Genomic DNA, 22,287 nt, shown 5'->3' on the forward strand with positions numbered 1-22,287 from the left:
CCACCTCTCGTGCAGGGGAAAATTCGACCATGTTGTCCAAGGATCGCTTTAAAGGCCTATCATTTCTTCTGCCTCTTTTCCTTTAAGTTTACTTCCCGTCGCGCAAATATCCTGGTGGTAGGTCAACGTGTTCCGCGGCGGGAAGAAAACTTAAAGGAAAACAGGCAGAAGTAATCCTAGACCTTTAAACGTAGTAATTCTCTCTTAATATAAATACATAAATTCTTGGAATAACTATTGATCAAAATATAATAAAATCAAAGTAACAAAACCCTTTTAAAACACTTCCGACTACCTTGAGTTTAATTTTCGCTAGCGAGAAAACGTTAAACGCTTTCAAATTATCGTATCAATGGATGTATTTAAATAACGAATAATTTCTGAAATATTTCAGAAAGTGAAAGTACAATTTCAATTTTTTTATTATTAAAAAAGGGGGTCGTGTTCAAACCCATTTGATTTTTAACAAAAGCATCGCTACAATAGCAAACCGTTAACCTACAATTATCAAAAATAAAGCTTTAATAATGAAACCAAGAGGGGTATATAAACGAAATTAATATAATATAAGTCCTTATTTGACGGGTAGCCATGAAATCCGCGTGTATCGTGCTGTATTTGGTCAGTTTCACCACCCTGCTAGGGCCCAGCTGGGCCCAAATGGCACCCGGAGGTCAGCCCATGCCAGACATCAAGACCAAATTTGCCCAATTTACTCAAAAAATAACGGCTGGTTTGAATCAGTTTAAAGCGCAAATAATGGGTACTTTGAACGGGCTAATGGCCAAGAAGGGTTTACCGCCCATGGGCGGCGCCCCACCAGGAGCGGGTGGGCAGCCTGCCCCACCACCCGCCGCTGGTCCACTCGTCTTCGGTCAGCCCCGGCCCAACGTGTTGCAGCCTCAACGACAGAATCCGAGAAGGATGATCGGCAGTTCGGTGGCCAGAGTGAATAACCCCAGTCGAAATCGCCAGATGGAGTCGCAATCGCCAGACCGAAGGAACCCTGTCGACAGTGGCGCCACTACGTCCGCAGTGTCCGCTAATGCTAACGTCCAAAATGCGCCTCTAACGGCCAAAGAGGATGACGTCACGGCTGGCAGTGTTAAGGAACAAGTTAGTAAAATGATGGACAATATTGAAAGAGAACTAACCACGAAAGTTCAATAAGTTTTGTTAAGCCTTGGTTATTTAACGCATGCGTAATGTACTATATGAATATATTATATATTGTATAAATGTTCTTTTTGGAACTGTGCACCCGGCTAGATACCAAAATCGCGGTTAGAATATTTATCCTGTGTACGTTAGTGTTATTCGCCTTTTCTAGTCACCATCTACTAGTTAACACCACTACCATAGATTGAAGAGTACGTTAAGCTTTTAGTTCTAGGTAATATCATAAAATTATGGTTATTGACTTGTAGTATACGCTTTTAGAGTATGGTTGCCACAAATATTAGTATAGTATAGTATTGTAATAAATATACGAATTAGAAATAAAAATATATTTTTTTAATTTCGCGTAGTTTTATATTTATCCTAATAAGAAAGTTAAAAAAAAATTATTTCAGCTCAAAATAAATTTCAATATTTGAACCTTTCTAGTTAACGTTACGTTTGAAAGATGGCGACACCAGTAAGCTTCTTGGACTTAGCAAAGACATTTCCCAACAGCATCCGCTAGAGCTACAAAGACTGTCTAATAAACTACGATCTTTGTCCCTCCGAAATCACGAAAATAAATAAATAACCCATTTCGAGATTCAAAATAAACTATTTATTTCATATTTTGCTATACATCAGTTATCTGACAATCGGTTTTTGAATCTAGAGTTCAGAAAACTCATGAACCAATCTTGCGTTGGTTACTGCCTCCTTTCTTGGATTTCTTACTAGCAGCTTTGGTCGTGGACGACGATGACCCGGTGGTCGTTTCCTGCTGACCTCCAGACATTCCAAATAAGGGTTTACCAGTAGTGGTGGTCTCCTCTTGTCCGGCTACTTCATTGACCACCAAGTTGGCCAAGATCACCAACGTTAACACGAATAAAAGCGAAGTTTTCATATTTTATTTGGCGTTTTTGCGACTTGCTTTTACCAGTTCCGCTTGCTAGTTAGAGTATGTTCAGTTTGGTGGATTTGCTGGGGGTTTTATACGTCTCTATATGGGCTTATCAGTTTGGTTACGTAATTGCTAAATGGAATCCGGTTGTATAATTAATTGTTGATAGCCCGGTAATAGTAGTTATTACAGATAATACCCCAATCAGTTGCGTAACAAAAGTACCGCTATAGTAATTTGAAGTCTTATCTTAAAACGTGAAATTTATATTTATCGTAATATAAACAATAGTTATAATAATTGGTAGTTACGTAAGTTACGTAACCACCGAATTATTAAACCAATTTCTACGGTATTCGTGAATTGCTTTGATATCATGAATAATTTCAATTAATAAAACTTTTATGATTCGAAACTACATTATTGGAAATACTATTTTGACCGTAACAATTGTATTTTAAAGAGAAAATTAAATTTTATATGGTTCCACACTGTACATGAAATAAGTTCGATCCAATACTATTCAATGTAATGTAAATGCACTTTTTAAATAGATAGTAATTTACAGCAAATAAATCAAGTAATGTAGTTCAGCGGTCTTAAAGGGAATATAGCGTGTTATATTCCACTTAAGAATCTGCATGTTATATTCCACTTAAGAATCTATATTTTAGTTTCCCCCCTTAAGAATCTACATGTTATTTCCTCCTTAAGAATCTACTTGTTATATTCCCCTTAAGAATCTATATTTTAGTTTCAACCTTAAGAATCTACATTTTATATTCCCCTTAAGAATCTACTTGTTATATTCCCCTTAAGAATCTATATTTTAGTTTCAACCTTAAGAATCTACATTTTATATTCCCCTTAAGAATCTACTTGTTATATTCCCCTTAAGAATCTATATTTTAGTTTCCCCCTTAAGAATCTACATTTTATATTCCCCTTAAGAATATACATGTAATATTCCCGTTAATAATCTACAATATATAATCCCATTAAGAGTCTATATGATATTTTCCCCTTAAGAATCTTCTGTTTATTTTACCTTAAGAATGTACATGTTTTTCGCCTTATGAATCTACAAGTTATAATCCCCTTAAGAATCTTCAGTTTATTTTACCTTAAGAATCTACAAGTTATAATCCCCTTAAGAATCTACAAGTTATAATCCCCTTAAGAATCTACAAGTTATAATCCCCTTATGAATATACAGTTCATATTCCCTTTAAGAATTGTATTAAAGTAAAAGAATTTACAAAATTTAGGAAACAGATTTAATCTTAAAAGAAAAGCAAACTGAAAAGCTGATCCTAATGATTCCCCGCCAAATCAAACAACAGACTTCGAAATAAACAATGGAACATTTCTCAATTTAACGATACCCAAAATTTAAACTTATTAGATTACTAGCATCATAATCATTAAAGAAATTCCGTAGAAACAGAGTACTGCGAATTTCATTAAATTCTAAACATTAACTTTAACGTCGATTTCGATGATGCTGGGTTTGCTAGTGCACCTGGCTCTAAATTACACGATCCTTTACGTCGTGAACAACGACTTATAATGGTGGCTCAAAGCGCAGAGTCGAATTTTCAAAAGAAACGATTATCCCATAGAAATGGAGTTAAATATTTGGATAGGCGTTGTATAATCTAATTGTATCCAATGCATGTACGTATCCTTCAATACTACGAATGTAAGCTGAATAAATTTTTCCACTTGGGCCTTCAATTTAACGCGTGTACGTTTGTTGGCCAATTCGCGACCGAAAACTATCGCTACGCCCCCTTTGGTTCGCCATTGAAACCTAGATAGGTAGCCAAAGTAGCGGATAAAGCAGACGCTATTATTTTTCGCTCTTCGTTATTCGTATATTTGACTTTATAAATAATGATACTAGCATTTTAATATAATTTCTGCATCGTTTGCTTATATTTTGATAAGTTTATTTAAGAAAACACGTTCTTATGAATTTTCAATTTGTCTGTAGCAGATGCTAGATCATAGGCGCTACATTCGGAGAAGCTAGCGCCGTTACGCCACCTACACTCGTTTCGGTCTGTTCAGAAAAGTCTTAGACAATTTACACACATCCAAAACCGAAGTTGGTCTTCGAGACCAGAAATAGGCTAGTGGATACTTTTTGCTGGTTTCAGGATTTCGCGACTAGGGTAAGAAGAGTAACCCTATGACGTCATTTTACTCCGATTCTGTGGTGGCGAATAGTTTGAGTTGGGGTAAAAATGTTTTCACAAAATGGATATCTGTGGTCATTTTAGTAAATACATTCTGGATAAGTAGACGATTTTATCTCTTCAGGAGGAGTAAAAAGTGTAGTCACAATACTCTGATGTTGACGAATAGTTCAAGGTGTAAAGTATTTATCTCCACCAGAACAAGCGAATAGTTTAATTTGGTGTTAAAGGTGTACTCCTTTAGTTCCAGAACAACCGAAAAGTATCCACCAGTTCCACCTAATATTATATGTAACATAATTACTCATAAGTATGCTACTAGCTCTATTTCTTCACTAACAGTTTGTTTCACAGATATTGCGTCATCCGTACCCTACGTAATATACGCATTCACATATTGCGTACAGGGTAATATGCAAAAAGGGGCGAAATCCACCCGAGGTACCTTTCTATATAATAATGTTTGAGGTAGATGGCGACACTATAAAGTTTATGAAAAATACACTTTTTTAAAAAGTTATTTATTAATTACTAAATTATAGTAATTTAAATTCTTATTAAAAATATAGAATTTTTGTAATTTAAATTAACAATTAATTTTAACAGTAGTTAACACTCTCCGCCATAGATATAATAATACGATTTTAAACTATCCAATCAGGGAAGATAATTTTGTATTTTATATCTCGACAAAACCGTTCTCCACTAAAAACTGAAAACTTTCAACCAATAGTTGAAAATCAAAATTATGACGTCATGCTGCTATCAGAGCGCCATCTACTAACATATAACGCCATCACCACGTTACCTCGGATGAATTTGACCCCTTTAAAGTCGTCTTTGCCCGTAAAAAATGTAAATCGATCTATTTTTGTCATCGAATCTCAAATACCGATTATGCCGTCGCACAATTAGCTCTACGTCTGATTAACCGACGGTCATTATTTTAGTAAACAAACCGTTTTAAACAACCAAGGCTTAGGAGCTAAAATGAACTACAATATAGTGTAATTAATTTGCAAATTAATGAAGTTCTCGGAAACTCACGTTCTAAAATAAATTTGCATTTTCAAATAAAAGAAGCAGGTTTATTGGAAAAAATAGTTGAAATTCAGGTTGAGCTTTTCTGGCGCATCTACAAGGTGCTGATTCTTTTGAGCCTAGGCCTAACTCTTCTAGGCTTAATATGGGTTTTAATAACACTGGTGGAATATCCCACTTCGACGAATTGTTCCATTTTCGGAAAGCGATCACTTACTCGTCATTTTCCCCCAACCTTTTCTTTTTCTAAATTTCTCATAATTTAACTTAATCCGCACAAACCGAGCGAGTTTATAAATTTCAATAAAGCTACATTGGGCTGACAAAAATTCCGACACAAAAATTCCTTCTCAATTTAGAGGTTTTCCATTGGCTTAAATACATATGTTAGTAGCCAATAGTGTGACTCCCAAAATTACTAGGATGAATAAAAAGGTTAAAATCTAACGTAGTCCACCTTTTTACTGGTTCGTGGTGAAACAAACCGTTAGTAAAGATTTTTAAATGAAATAAAGGTACAGTGGCATACTTATGAGTAATTATGTTACATATGCTAATAGGTTATCTATAAAGTAAAATTGGCGTTCTTGTTTGGATGTTTGTGATGACGCTTTAAAGCCCTGGACATAAGAGTAAATTCGACGAGGCAACCTGTCTTTAAGCATAAACTGAACTGAACGACGTATTTCGGGACGAATGAGCTACTTAAACACAAGTTCAGCAAGCGTTGCTTATTTTATAGAAATTATTATTGATTAGTTTACGGAATTAAATTGAATGTATGAAAGCTGTCTGCTCGATGAAAATTTCTCTATACCACCATTGAATGTTTAAATTCAAAAGCCGCATCTGCTAATTCTTCGCACATTTAGTTGATCGGTATTAAAACAGATGGCGCTATTTTTTCAAAGCTGCGATTAGTCATCAATCGACGGTGATATTGATTGGAAGACAATTCACTCCTATGAATCGTTGTACGTTACGAGTAACTTAAAGGGGAATTGTCACCACCCTAAAATTGGTTAAAAACCATTTTAATGGATAGAGGACGTCCGAAAATGGTTATACAAAATGTTTAATGTGCATATTTCTAGTATTTGATTTATTATTAGCAACCAAATTTAGTGTTTTATTCCCCCCCCCCCCCCGACTCGAGAATCTCAGTACCTCTTGGTTGAACCTACTTGCAGTGCCATCTCGTGAACTAAAAATTATTTTCCCCGGTTTTACCGTTTTTCGGTCGGAACTGCCGTCTGTTACGACATTCTCCTTGGCTTTTCAACCGAGTTATATTCGTAGATTATGGTTTATCGTGTTTTTAAAATGCCTTACACGCCACCCTTTCTCAAATGTTTGCCGCTTCATTCTTTTAGCGCTGCACGTAGGTTCAACCGCGATTTCTGAAATTTTTGGAGCCGTTTGATGTAGGTTGCGGAAAAAGTAGCGTAACTTTTTAAATACTTTTCCGATAACTATAAAATTTCAGGGACATAATTTATTTAATAATTTATTTAATAATAAATTTTGGTTTTGGTGGCAATTCCCCTTTAAGTAGGACTCGGCTTAAAATCCAGCCTCATTATGACTAGGATGAAATTATACCTAAAGATAGAAATATTCAACTGCCATTTCGTCAACCTTCCAATTGTAGACTTATTTTCATATCTTTATTTTCAAACGCTGACAACGTTCAAAGGTGAATAACCCTATCTTGAAGCACTACTAGAAGAATGAATAAAATAATGCAATAATTAAGTACGGGTTCTCGCAATAATTAAGTATAGGCATAAGTACCATAATAACAATAAGTATGACACTTCCTATTGCTTTAATGCTAATTTTCTAACCGAACCTTTTTCGGCACTGATACTCTCTTCAAGCTGTGACTTGGACTCGCGACTTACAGGGGGGGGGGGGGCAAGGGGGGCAATGCCCCTCTCTAGAAGTTTGCTGGGAGGGGCAACTAATGTTATTGCCCCCTCCAACTTTTTGGTCTGTTGAAATCTTCAAAAGGCTCAAATGCTCATTTTAAACTCATATTAAGCTCATAGAACCACACTGTGTTTAAATTTCAGTCTTTTCCCACCAATTTACATAGTAGTAAAAAGTACACATGCACTCGGAGAAGCTACACTCCATTAAAAAATCAAAAACCTTCTTTAGACCCCTTTTCGTTTCTCTTTGCCCCCACCAACTTCTAGAACGCTCCTACGCCCCTGGACCTACCGTTTTGGATGACTACGTTTTGATAAAAATTTAAGCCTAATATCGGAGAGCACGTTCTGGAGTCGCGAGGGGCTTTGGCTTTGCGCTGAAAACCCCTATTTGTGTAAAACCAGTTTTAAGTTCGAAATCTAGCATAATAACAATGATAATCTAATAATGAAAATTGATCAAAATAGAGTGAAAATATAGATTCAAAATTTTGTACTGGGGCACCTTAATTTAAAAACACTCAAGGATTCTTATTTTTAATTTCTTTCAATAGTCACGTATCTCGACTTACTTGACTTTTGCTCTCAGGTAGCGATTGTTTCGAAGCCCGCGTGCGAATCACGCGTGTTAAATAAAACATGAGCTCGTGGCGCCGAGAATTTTTTTTAAATTGTTTTCATTTTAGCCTAATTTTCCGCCTATCTATCGGAAACCAGATATAATGGTATGGGCCATTTCAATTGATTTTTTACGTAACAAATGTCCCCTTTAATTATTTAGTCTTCCACTTGTATATTGTTTTTTTTTTCTTCTACCCACTGCCCCTTTAGCCGTGCCATTTACTTGTCATATTCTCCTAAAATTTGATCTCTTATTGTCACTGAATCTGAAAATACGTGTTTCTTTTTCTGCCTAATTTCTTCTCATTGTTTCGAAGCTCCAAGAGAAGCCCACTCTGTGGCTTTTGGAGCCTTTGTATATTTAAATAAATAAATAAATAAACGATATATTCAACCCCAAAAACGTCATCAGCTGAGTAAACACGGATTATCAACCAACCATCGTCAAAAATTTCATTTTTCCTAGAAATTTACATTCGTCATTCGAACGGTTTTCGGAAACGACGCTGTACGTAAGCCTTGGCTTTCAAATATCGCACCAATAAAAAACACAACTTCAATTTGACTAAATGGCGAATGATGTCGCGTTCTAGCTCCACAACTTCCGGTGTACTAAAATACGTCATGTTAATACGCGTTCGGAAAACAGAGTTTAGTTTGTTGACGCTGTTCGCTGCGGTCAGCGTCTGCTTCTACATGACGTGTTTGCGCGACTATGACGTCATACCACTTCCACCAATAGTCGAAGTGGACAACTTTGAAAGCGATGACGTGGTGTACTACAGCATGGAAGAAGATGACGATGACGAGTTGAGCAACAGCTTCCCGACCGAAATCATGGAATATTCGCAAGGTAACGTCGAACAGTCTGTACTCGTTCAGGTCATCTTGGAGTCCATTTGAAACACGTTTTCAAACAATTTGTACTTGAATACGGAGCTTTGAGCCATTAAAACCAGTCAAGCTGCCTTCAAACGAGACATTGTACGCTAGAAAATTTCTTAAAATTAAAATAATGTGTACATGTATGAGAAATAAAATGTTATCAAAGAATTGAGCTTTATAAATAATTCTTTACAGCAGTTTAAACATTGTCAGATAGATCCTATCATAGGGTCCCCATAAGTAAAGGTCTACCATAGGGGCCCATGGTAACAGCGCTGTCCTGGAGATAAGAATATGAACGTACGACGATAGGGCAGTAGCGACATATTCTTTTTCAAAATTTCTACATCTAAAATATTCTCTTACTTGGTAGAGCTGAGCAGCCACGCTCGGTTTGATAAATTCCACACAAAACGCGTCTAAATCTCAAATTTGAAAAATAAATACCTTCAGAAACAAGTTATCTTATTTCTAATAACCAGTTTTAGGTTCTGATCAATCATTTTGCAAAGATAAGTGTTAATTTTGAGTTTTAAAGCGATAAAATTGTGAATAAGCCTTGGCTACTGTGCTAAGGGCTCGCGGCGGAGATTAAAAATGTTCGCGAACGGCTTGTGCGCATACATCATGCATTTCGCAAAATTTATTTCAGAAATGCATAGTTGAGGACGTAGCCACTAGGAGGTGCAGATTTTGAATACCTACCTCTTAATAATGGGTACGTGATCTTCAAAAATTTGGCCAAGACCTTTGCTTATGGGGACCTTATGGATAGACCAATATTATTACACATTTTTTGACTTTTGGGCATCGGTATTAGTATCAGTGGCATTGGTACAATCACCTTCAGTCCCTTCACCGTCGGAATGATGGGAGTGGTGGACGTGGTCCACACTACAACCGTCTTATCCTTAACCACCGTAGCTACCACCATCACCTGATTCACCTTAGTGGGATGGGATACACCATTATTACAGAGTTGGAGGAAACAGACTGCCCGATACCAGAGTCTCCATAGTGCATATGAATCTCGCGGTGGTTCTTCTGAACCTGCTCCGACTTTGACTTGTATTTGTCCACCATTTCCGATAGTTTTTATTTCTTAATTACTTGTTTCATTTGGTGTTTTTCTTCCTTAAATTTAAGTTTATTTTCTTCCAACTTGGTTTTCTACCTGCCTTCAGTTTCAGAAAGTGTCTTCTTGTAGTCCATCTCAAGTTTTTCCAGCTTCTCCATCCGTTCGACGATGACCTTGGCTTGATCATTTTCACCTTGAACTACGATAGCGATAGTGATAGTCAACGTGACTACGGAAGAAGATCGTGGTTTTCATATTGAATATTTGTCAAATTGTCTGACAAACTGTGGTGTCTTCAACTAACAAACTGCGTAATAAGACCCTTTTCAAAATGTATTCAAATAAATTCTCTAAAAACCTAAAAAAATTAATTCAGAATGAATATATTTTCCAAACTTTTGTGATAACTCTCACTCCACCTCATTCCCGTTTCTAAAATTTTAAACTCAAATTCACCTCCTCTAACCACCGTAAACTAACTTTTTATCTCATCTCTCCTCTCATCGAATTTCGCTAATTAATCTAACCTCGCGCACACTCCCACTAGTTTTGTTGAAAAATCTGATCTCAGCTCTTTTCTGTTTATGGAAGGCATAAAATATCTCCTTTCACTCTCCTCTCTGAAATGCGTACTTTGTGAAACTCCTCTCAGGCTCCTCTCCTTTTGAAGTTTCGCGCAGCTCACCTCCTCTCAGATTCTCACACTGTTCTCACAGGGGTAGAACAACGACCATCACTGGCCGGTGGCCACGTTAGATTTACTGTCTTTAACTTCTTTATAGCCTTCTAACGTCAGCATATTATGTTATTGTACGTTTGGGCTTTGTTATTGGGCAAAGTTACGTAATTATTTCCAAGAAGGTTATATTTTTATATTTCCTTTGTTTTTATTTTCTTACATCTAAACTCAAACTCACCTCCTCTCACCACCGCAAATTAACTTTTTATCTGATCTCCTCTCATCGCATTTCACTAATTAAATTACTCTCGCTCACACTCCAAATAAATTCTTTGAAAAATCTTATTTCCTCCCACTCTCCTCTCACTTAAATTCATAGAAACTCATCTCACGCTCCTCTCCATTGGAAGCTTAGAGCATCTCAGCTCTACTCAATTACTCTCACTGATCTCACGGTGAGAGGAGAGTGCCCATCACTGCGGGAGAATGACTATGTTGAAAAATGATAAACAACTAAAAAACGTTTTTTTGCGAAAAATTTAAAATTTCTATGGAACATTCCTCGTGCATGGGGACATTTACTAGTGTAAAATCGAATGACCTTGAACCATGTCGTCAAGGTCATTAAAAAACTTATCTCGAGAACTGTTGGGTTTACTGATTTGGTTACAATAGGCCTTTCTATAAAACGACATTGGCCTTCTTGTTTAGATGTATCGGGTGCGTCTTTCGTGACGTAGAAGTGACGTTTCACTATGATAGCCAATTGACGTTAGCATAAACTCTATTTATGACTTATTCAACTTGTTAAAAAGTTCCACGCGCGTCTTGATATTTTAGCGTAAATGGGTTCGAGCGATTTCGCGCGTGCTCCAATAAATAAAAAAATGCGCGAGCCTTTGACGCTAATATAAGAGAATAAATAAAAAAATTATTAAATATTGCGTTAAAATTAAGGAAAAACCTCTGGAGTATATCCAAATCTTGTAGCACAGATGTCACAAAACATACAATTCAAGCTCAAAAACTGACACGATAAATTTCGTAACTTCGCAAAGCAAATATTCCTGATAAAATGAAATGTTTAACATCGACCCATTCTAGCCTACTATACTTTCCTGCGGGCCTAAAGACGTGGCGAAATGAAGTTCGCCTGGATTACAGTGCTCGCGTTACTGTACTTCGTTGACGTCACATCCTGTACGGAAGGGCACGAAAAGTACACGATACCGCAAGAAGACTTCAACAAAAAGATTCAACAGGAAGTGGGTACGTTAAAAACGGAAGTCCAACAGTTGAAAAACGTCCAAAACCAACTGGCAAACAAAGTGAAGGATCTCGAAAAGAGTTCCAACGATTTGAAGAAATGTTGCGAAGATGTCAACTCAACCGGAAGCACAACAGTTCAAAGTTTCATGGCCGTTTTGGTCGCTATGGAAACGAAAATAGCGGAAGTCAGCTCCAACCAGCCCAAAACGCTACCGGAAACGAAACCAAATTGTAATCAAGACTTTAAAAAGGGGCAGGAATTACTTAGAACGGAAGTGGAGCGCGAGAAACGCGAACAGGATGAGAAATACCGGAAGTACGGAGAAGTATTTCGACAGGAAGTGGAACGCTTGAAACGAGAACAGGAAGAACACCTGAGAAAGGTGCGCGAACACTTCCAATTGGAGACGGAACGCTCGCAACATGAAGGAGAAGCGAACAGGAGGAATTTGGAAACGTTGAGAACAGAGTTGGAACGGAAGCAGCAACAAATGAACGAGAATGCCAATCGACAGCGTGAAAGGTTTAAGCAAGAAATTGAACGATTCATTCAGGAACGGGAACAGAACACCCGCAAGTCCATGGAACGTTTCGTACAAGAACAGGACCACTGGTATCAGAAATCTGGACAAGAAATGCAAAATTACCAACGGAAGTTACTGGAGGGTGTAAATAATTTTAAGGGTTGAACGACTGATATTTTAGCGCAATAAAATGTTTCGATTATCTGTAGTTTTGTGTTAAATATTCAAGGACATGGACTAATTCGCTGGTCATTTATCTGCAGCCTATTCTTATTCACTTATCGTTCAAATTTCACTGCTGACTTTTCAAATATGAGCCCTAAATTGATTGCTAAGCATTCAAGACATTGAACAACACTATAAACATTTAAGACCTTGAACAACACTATAAACATTTAACACCTTGAACAACACCTTAATCATTCAAGACATTAAAAACACTATAAGCATTCAAGACATTGAACAAAACTATATGCATACAAGACATTGAACAACACTATAAGCATTTAAGACCTTGAACAACACTATAAACATTTAAGACCTTGAACAACACCTTAAGCATTCAAGACCTTGAACAACACTATGGGCATTTAAGACCTTGAACAACACCTTAATCGCTCAAGACATTGAACCTAAGGGTCTTGACTTGATGGGTCTCTGACCTTTTAAACAACACTATATGCATATAAGACATTGAACAACACTATAATGCATACAAGACATTGAACAACACTATAAGCATTTAAGACCTTGGAAAAAACTATAAGCATTTAAGACCTTGGAAAAAAACTATAAGCATTTAAGACCTTGGAAAAAAACTATAAGCATTTAAGACCTTGGAAAAAAACTATAAGCATTTAAGACCTTGGAAAAAAACTATAAGCATTTAAGACCTTGGAAAAAAACTATAAGCATTTAAGACCTTGGAAAAAAACTATAAACATTCAAGACATTGTAAAAACTAGAAGCATTCAAGACCTTGAACTACTTTATAAACATTCAAAACATTGAATGCTAAAACATTCAATTTAGACTTATATTTTATTATCACTATCTCAGTTTCCGTTGATCTGCCGAAATCGGCAGATCGATTTTGGGCGATCTCGGAGCACCCGAGAGCAGCAAATGGAACACGCTAATATGTATAGGAAGGCGATTCGTGCTCGCAAATGGTACATAAAACGTTGATCAGAGCGATCTAAAGCGCTCGAGAGCAGTCAAATGGAAAACGCTATTAGATAAAGGGTAGAGAGATCTCGTAGAAATTTCTTAAAATTTTATTTTTCGAAATAATGAAGTAATCGCCCAAAAATGTGTGTTAATTAAACGTACATGTAGCAACAGCAAACGTGGTGCCCTCCATAGGTTGATTGAGGAACTATTAAAGAATCATTTGACCCCTAGAGAGGTATCACTACAAAATTTCGTCTGCTATAACAAGAATTAGGTTGAATGTCTTAGATATTGTTTTGAAATTAAACAGTACTGAGATCGACTTATTAGCTGTTCTAAGATGTTTATTGTACAGCACTTAAAGGGCCCCTGAAAAAGAGGTTTGTGCTACATAATCGCTGGCTTTCGGAAGCTCGAAAATATGCCCGAGTCAAGTGGCGGAAGGGGAGGAGCTACCAGAAATTCGCCTCGAATATTTCAAATAATTCAGTGAAAAATTTCGTGATTTTATGAAACAAAATTTTAATCCAACATCATAAATTAAATTTACAAGAAGTACTAGAGATTTCGCCTTTAAAACAGTCCTACAGACATAGAAAATCTTCTTACACTAATTCAGATTATTCTTTATCTTCTTTCTTGTCCTTTTTGTCTTCTTTCTTGGTCAACCTTTCAGCCTTGTCACCACCCTCAACAGCGGCATCGGTGCCTTGGGTGTCTCCGCTACCGCTATTGCCCTTGTTGCAGGCTGCCTTGGTCAGTTGACCGTCGTTACCACCGGCCAGATCAACATCATCTCTGATCTTGGGAGCGCATTCGACGAGACTGACCACCAAGAGGACAAGTACCGAGAAAATCAACAAAGAACGTACGGACCACATTTCTTCGGTTGAGAATGTTTTCCAAAAAAGGATAGTATAATATATCGAAATATTTTTCTATTGTGTGGAATTCGGATTGAGATGAAGACCTATTTATACAGTTCTGATAAAGCTATTATTGCGCGTGTGTTTCATTTGAATTCAACCGGTGATTAAATAACTAAGTAAGCATTGACGATTGTATGCTCATATGGCAGTTCCGTAACCTAATTCGAACTATGGAATGATCGCGTTTACTATTGTTTTAAGGTATTATAACGTAAGAAATTTTTATACGCGTGATTCGGGGTTGTTAATTTAATTTTTTTGGTCAGATTTTTAGGATGAAATGCGTCAAGTTAATCAATTGTTTAGCTGTTAACCCATTGTTACCGAGGGGTCAAACAAACAAAAATTTCTTAGAATCCCAAGGTGGTTTTAGAAATTCAAAACGGATTTTGAGATTTTGAAGTTTGATTTTCGCGCTGATTCCCGGAGGTTTAGGTTGAATTTGAGATTTTCAAAACTAATTTTCGCACAGATTTAGGGATTTTCATGTTAATTTTTACAATATTTTTTTGCTCCAGAGTTGTATTTTGATGAATGTGTGACCCCTCGATTGGTGCATCTTTAGCTTATTGTGACATTTTAACCTTATTTGACTAAAAGGCCAAAGTGGGTTGGCGGAATGGTTAGCACTTTCACCGTGCAGCGAGGTGTTCGATCCGAGATTGGGGCACTGGGTGAAAACTCGGAACCACTCCATCCGTTTTGAGTTTGAAAGTTTTCTCCTCTCTGGTTAATGGGGTACTCCCTCGATTTCTCCAGTTTCCCCTTTCCATAAAAACAGTTTAAGGTTTACAGTAATAATGAGTGTAGGGAGCGGTTGGCTCGCGTGGCATGACGGACTTGTCACCATCATCCTACGCACTGTAACCCGGCCACCTGAATTAATGGCTTTAAAAGTCGCTTGATGACTTAGGCCTAAGATGGCGCCTTGGGTATTAGCCTAGCTTATTATTTTTTTTAGCCCAGCTGATAATTTATTTATAACATTAATAGCAATAAAAAAAATACTATTTTTAGAATTGAACAAGCCATTTTTATTACACGTTCATAATTTAAAATTTGAGCAATATTTGAAACGGTCCATCAACAAAATAACTTCTTACTCTCGCTATTCCTCTTTTTCGGCATCCTTCTTGCCACCTTTGTTCTTTTTCAACTTCTCGGCTTTGCCCGCAACGCCTTCGGTGTCTCCGTCATCACTTTGGCCCTTGTTGCAGGCGGCCTTAGTCAGTTTACCATCGTTACCACCGGCCAGATCAACGCCATCTTCGCTGATTGGAGCGCTGTCGACGAGACAGACCACCAAGAGGACAAGTACGGAGCAGACCAGCAAAGAACGTAAGGACAACATAACTTCGGTGGATTGTTTTGAAAAGAGGGGTATTTAAACAATGTTTTAGTGGAAATGAGAACGATGTAGGGTAACGATTCCATATTTATAGCATTTATTAATTGGCTGTTTTAATGATAAATCGTCGGAGATTGGTACCGATGGATGGTTCTACGTCCTTGACTAACTTTTTATAATAGTAGTTTTATACAACTATTACAACATTTACAAATGGGTTTAATCTACTTGTCATTTGGTTTCGTTAAACGTGATATTTGCCGTGTAGGAAAGAGACTGGCACGATAAATTGTAACTTTGCTTCAAAACGTCCTTTTTCATGTAATTGGGAAATTGTAGCGTAAAGCTAGAAGTAAATAATAAATATCTTAGACATAATTACTCCCCATACGGCTAATTGAAACATTTACAATCGCAAGCTACTGCTGATTATTCAAAAAACATTTTGGAATAAACAAGTTCGCCAAGAAGGTGATCATATTATTTCGTGCCCGTATTTTATTTAAGCAGGTAGCATAAAATCATTAATTAGTAATAAACCTTCAATTTGAGTGAAATATTACTTCTGGCCATACACGGCTGCGATAACTAAGTGCCACACTAATTTATTACTTCTGTACATACAGGGCTGCGATAAGTAAATGCCACACTCATTTATTACTTCTGGTCATACACGACTGCGATAACTAAGTGCCACACTCATTTATTGCTTCTGGCCATACACGGCTGCGATAACTAAGTGCCACACTCATTTATTGCTTCTGGCCATACGCGGCTGCGATAACTAAGTGCCACACTCATTTATTGCTTCTGGTCATACACGGCTGCGATAACTAACAAGGAGACTACCCGAGGTGGTTATCTCCGATTTGGTTCAAACTCGGGTGGTAAGTAGACCTTCATGTAACTTGAAAATCCCTAAAAGGGTGGACAAGAATGGGCTTTCGTTTTGCCATGGCAACCAAAAATGTTTTTCACAACTTAAAAACTGATTACCACATGTCCATACACGGCTTCGATAAGTAAATGCCACACTCATTTGTTACTTCTGACCATACACGGCTTCTATAAGTAAATGCCGCACTCATTTTTTTACTTCTGGCCATACACGGTTGCGATAAGTAAATGCCACACTTGGTATTTAAAAAAATATCTGGTTCTGGGGATATTGGTTCCATTTCTATAGAAATAAATACGGCATTTGAGATTAGAGTAGAGGTTCTGGGAAATTTGATTGTTATTAACAATTTTGTAGAATTGTTTAATTTTTTGCCTGTCTTAATTCGTGTGTATTTTGTGTCGTTATTCCGGATAAAGCATTGAAAAGCAAATGGAAAAAGTTGATTTGAAAATCGTTTCACCAATTCTTTACATTCGCTAGATTGTCAATTTTTGTACATTTCTATTGGAAAATCAACTCGGTGTGAAAAATGTAGCCGTTTAAGGAGAATTTTTAGCAAGCCGGTTAAAAAGGCAGAAGATAAATAACGCATCATGACTAATCAACAAAAAATATATACTTCTGAGAGAAACAAGTTAAAAAGGAAAATTCGAGGTTTGAAGAGGAATCTTGACAAACAGCTAGGTATAGTAAAGGCAAACCTGTCTGTAAAAGAAAAGCGGATTTTGTGAAATTATTGAAGTAAAAGAAACTTTCAACTAATAATGAGGAGACAGCAAATGGATGTAATTACTTCTAGAATTAAAAGACCCAGGAATTGGAATCCAGCTACCTTCGAAGCAAATCACCCTCTACGTATGATGCATTAAGAGAAGTATTTGTTCTTCCGGCTCCTGGAACTTTATACCCTTATCTCACAACCTTTTCGGGAAAAAGTGGATTTTCACTTGAAGCAACTAAGGAAATGAGAGGAAAGATTGCTTTAAAGAATTTAGATGAAGATGAGAAATAGTACTGTTACATTTGCAAAAACAGTCGTAAAGATTCGGTTGTAAATTAAAATAAGTGGGGTAAGAAGAGTAAGGCTAGGACGCCATTTTACTCCGATTCTGTGCTGGCGAATAGTTCGAGTCTGAGTACAAACGTTTTTCCAAAATGGCCTTTTTAGCGGATAAATTCTGGCTAGCAGACGACAAAATCCGAATTACTCTCTTTACACCTCCTTTTTAGAAGTAGTAAAAAGAGTAGCTATAATATTTTTTTTTGCCCTCTTTTTATTATGGAATTTTCTACTTTTTAACTTAATTTAACTTAAGGTCAAGATATACATGGAATTTTCAAAATACTGTATTTTGAAGTTAATATTCTGAATAGAAAATATTACACTTAAGTGTCGCTATTTATGGAACGTTGATTTTTTAAATTTAATATTAAGTTTCGTCACAATAATTAAATTAACGAAGTACCAATTTAGTCACTAATTCACGTTTAAAAACTTAACGGTAAATTAAATTTTATTGAAAATTTCACGAATGGTGCAGTTTGTGATACTAGAGTGAAGTAATTTTTAAAATTTTTAAACATATAAACACATATAACACGATAGGGAAATGATGTGTGTAGGGTACATTGAACTCGAGCTCTTCTATCAAATAAAAGTTATGATAATTTGAAATATAAGGCGATGGTGGTATAGAGGTTAGCATAGCTGCCTTCCAAGCAGTTGACCCGGGTTCGATTCCCGGCCATCGCAGTGACATTATTTTTGTTAATAACTTATTAAAATTTGTCGAAAAATTAAGTGGGTTGTTAATAAGGCAGATATTATATAAACTGTTACATTTGCAAAAACCGTCGTAAAGATTCGGTTGTAAATTAAAATAAGTTTATAATTTTCTAATAATATGTAATTTTATTATATTTATATTTACAAATTACAACACTAATATATTTTTAACGTAATTTTCAAAATACGGTACTTTCAAGTTAATATTTTGAATAGAAAATATTACACTTAAGTGTCGCTATTTTGCACACTTAAAGTTTCAAATGGTCACTACTAAATGGAAGGTTGATTTTTTAAATTGAATATTAAGTTTCGTCACAATAATTAAATTAACGAAGTACCAAATTCGTCACTAATTCACGTTTAAATTCACGGTAAATTAAATTTTATTGAAAATTTCACGAATGGTGCAGTTTGTGATACTAGAGTTAAGTATTTTTTAAATTTTTAAAATGATTAACTTTCATGTATTTCAATTTTATTAATTTTCGCACTTTTTATTTTAGAACATTTTGTTTGATAGCAATCGTAAATCCGAAAAAAAGCGAAATTACTTCCCTTCAGTTTTTTAAAATCTATTTTTTGATACCATTTTTATAGTTTTTGAATAATTCGTTCTCGAGTTATTCATGAATTACGTTATAATTCATTATATATTCAATGGTCCATTGTATTCAAAGTTCACGTATGCCCGTGAAGATGGAGTTCGAACCTAAAGGGGGGGGGGGGATTTACTGACGAGCCCTTTGACATACCTCACTGAGGCTCACTCATTGTTGAAACCCTTGCCCAAAAACTATAGAACTGTTCGACACTCAACATTTAAGTTTTAATAAATTTTCACGCGAAGCTTATAAAACTCAAGTTTAGACTCTCAAAGTTCTTAATTAATTTAAGTTCAATTGATGAATATTTCTGCTAAAATAAGAAACGGCGTGCGTGGCCGACTCTTTCGGGATGTTCAGTCAATAATAATATCCAGTCAATCTGGTTTACGTGGGACTCTGACGTCAGGCTGACGTAGCCACTGCTCCATAACACGATAGGGAAATGGCGTGTGTAGGGTACATTGAACTTGAGCTCTTCTATCAAATAGTAACTATGTTGAATTTCAGTACAAGGCGATGGTGGTATAGAGGTTAGCATAGCTGCCTTCCAAGCAGTTGACCCGGGTTCGATTCCCGGCCATCGCAGAAGTACCATTTTTGCTAATATCGTATTAAAATTCGTCGAGAAATTAAGATGCAGCCAGTATAATAATATTATATAAACTGTTAAATTTGCAAAAACAGTCATAAAAATTCAGTTAAAAATATGTTTATAATTTTCTAATAATATTTAATTTTATTATATTTATTTTACAAATTACATGACTAATATATTTCAAATTATTTTTAATATTAGCGCGTGGGTATACTAAATAATATATATATTTAACATATAATATTAAATTTAGCATTTTAAAACCCGCGAAAGTCTAATTTAAATTGTGGTTATTTAAAAGCTGAAATTTTGTATAGCTATATTTTCTAAAATATTTTATGTAAACTTTCAGCTTGGCGTCATCTAGTGTAGAATTACGAAATTTAAATTTAAATTTTAGTGTTTAAAATGTCAAAAAAGCGATTGAATATTCTAATAAAGTTTACAGTTTCAGATGCTTCATCTCCTACTAGTTCTTCAATTGCCGAAACCACAGTTGCACTCATAACTTGAGTGGCTAATTTTACCCTCATAGTGTAAAAAGGTCCCAAAGATACGTGGTTGTTGGTTAATTTTGAGCAAAGTCGCAACTGTGTTTGGCAATCTTTATTGCACATGTTCCCACTGAATCAGCTTGCCCTTTTTTCTAAACAACCGAGCGTTCTTATGTGCACTGTTTGCAAAACAATTGCGGACTGTTTTGATTAAGTGTGGAGGATCCAAAATAAAAAAATGTTGGCCTAGGGTCATTCATTGGTGCGTACAAATTATTAATCTTGTTGTGGACCCCATTCTCTACATGATTTATCGCTGATGACAACCAAAACTTTGATAAGATTGTTCTCGAGTATTTCAATAGCTTCTTCTATTATAGAGTAATTCCTAGTTTAAACAGTCAATCAGTTCGAAACAAAATCTAGAATAATTGTCATCGTGAATCAGTACCATTAGAACTTTTTGTAATGTTGTATACCATTGACCGGCTTAAGTCCTGTCAAAATTGTAAGATTTAATATATGTAAATATCAATATTGAAATATTTATAGAAATTAAAGGTGGCTATTGTAGAAAATAGAATACATCTTATTTAAAATATTTCTTAATTTCTTTATTGACTTAAAATATTTACAATATTTGACAAATTTTTAACGTTTTCATTTGTCTATGAGTTAGTGCACAGTTCGTCGGCGGATAAAATATTCTGACTATAACCATTTGGAGATAAAGAAAACTTACATATATTAAAAGTATATAGTTGAAGTTTGAAACTAGTTGCTCTATATAATGTGACGTTGGTTTCTTTTGTTGCAGCCTCTTTACTAAAATGAACATACTAAATTTTTTTTTTACGATTTATTTATTGGGATTTTCATTTCGCATTTTAATTTGTAATCGGAAGATATCACTTTTGGAATCGATAATTATTTATCGTAGAGATCAAATCCGTACTTAGACGCAATACCTTAGATTTCATTTGAGTTTCATATCGGTATTTGTTGTTTGCTATCGAATAAATATGAAGAAAAGATTAAAGAAAATAATTTGGGGAAGTTTTCTTTACATCGGGAAATTGCCAATTTTATTTAATTACAAATACTGTTTTGAGGTACAAACAATTATAGTAACCATATGCCTACAAAATTCAAAAATGTCGAATTATTGTAAACTTCAGTAATTGATTCGATAGTAAAATTACTGATAGCACTTGAAAAGTAACAAGGCTAATACTGGGGAGTTCGTAGGGTTTGTCATTATAATGAAGCGGGTGATAAACTGAAACAAGCTGAAAATAGAAACTGCATGGTAGAGACTCCATGGACCCTCCTTTAGCATCACATGTTATGACAATAAGGGCAAGCTGATTCAGTGGGAACATGTGCAATAAAGATTGCCAAACACAGTTGCGACTTTGCTCAAAATTAACCAACAACCACGTATCTTTGGGACCTTTTTACGCTATGAGGGTAAAATTAGCCACTCAAGTTATGAGTGCAACTGTGGTTTCGGCAATTGAAGAACTAGTAGGAGATGAAAGAGATAAGTGAGTGCGTATGCCGATAAGGGGCACCTGCGGGCGGGTGAAACGGGCCCCTATAGGGGCCCCCTTTTGCGGCAATATTCGGCGGGGTCAAAAGGTTAGCTGATTTACGATGTTACCCTCATAAAACCTGGGTCAATAGGTTATCTGCCCCTATGGACACGATGCAAACAGCCGTTAAATAGGTGTGAAACGGACCCCCTATAGGGGCCCCATTTTGCGTACATTTTCGGCAGGTCAATAGGTTAGGTCAATAGGTTAGATGATTTACGATAGGTTATCTGCCCCTATTCCGCAGGTGGTGTGGACTGACACGATGTTATGCAAACAGCCGGCCAGTCATAGTTAATAGCTGGAGGCACCCCATTTTAGGTCAAAAGGTTAGCTGATTTACGATGTTATAGCCCATAAAACCCAGGTGCTAACCCATTATAGGTCAATAGGCTATCTATGGCGGTGACACGATGTTATGCAAACAGCCTACCCGTCATAGTGAATGTCGAGTTGGTTGGTTTTCGCCGACAAACACTTTCGGGCCCCTAAGGGTAGCGTAAAATAGCGGGCGGTCATCGGTAAAAGTGTTTTGGAAAAAAAGAGAAGAGTGTATACAAA

At 36.1% G+C, this 22,287-nt stretch overlaps 1 protein-coding gene and 2 non-coding genes across 3 annotated transcripts; all 3 read left to right on the forward strand.

Moving 5' to 3' along the window:
* Window positions 1–7,887: 7,887 nt before the first annotated feature.
* Window positions 7,888–8,845, forward strand: LOC149961294 (uncharacterized). The gene is made up of 2 exons (XM_090170441.1): window positions 7,888–7,966; window positions 8,329–8,845. Exon 2 carries the CDS (start codon window positions 8,439–8,441, stop codon window positions 8,763–8,765), a length of 327 nt encoding a protein of 108 aa, XP_090026567.1. The 5' UTR covers window positions 7,888–7,966; window positions 8,329–8,438; the 3' UTR covers window positions 8,766–8,845.
* A 9,484-nt stretch (window positions 8,846–18,329) lies between these two features.
* TRNAG-UCC (transfer RNA glycine (anticodon UCC)) lies at window positions 18,330–18,401 on the forward strand. Its single transcript has one exon. It is a non-coding gene; the product is annotated as a tRNA-Gly (tRNA).
* A 1,154-nt stretch (window positions 18,402–19,555) lies between these two features.
* TRNAG-UCC (transfer RNA glycine (anticodon UCC)) lies at window positions 19,556–19,627 on the forward strand. The gene has a single exon. It is a non-coding gene; the product is annotated as a tRNA-Gly (tRNA).
* Window positions 19,628–22,287: the final 2,660 nt, after the last annotated feature.

This window comes from Leiobunum rupestre, chromosome 1 (assembly GCF_980474605.1).
Source record: "Leiobunum rupestre chromosome 1, qqLeiRupe1.1.hap1, whole genome shotgun sequence".
NCBI classification, from domain to species: Eukaryota; Metazoa; Arthropoda; class Arachnida; order Opiliones; family Sclerosomatidae; genus Leiobunum; species Leiobunum rupestre.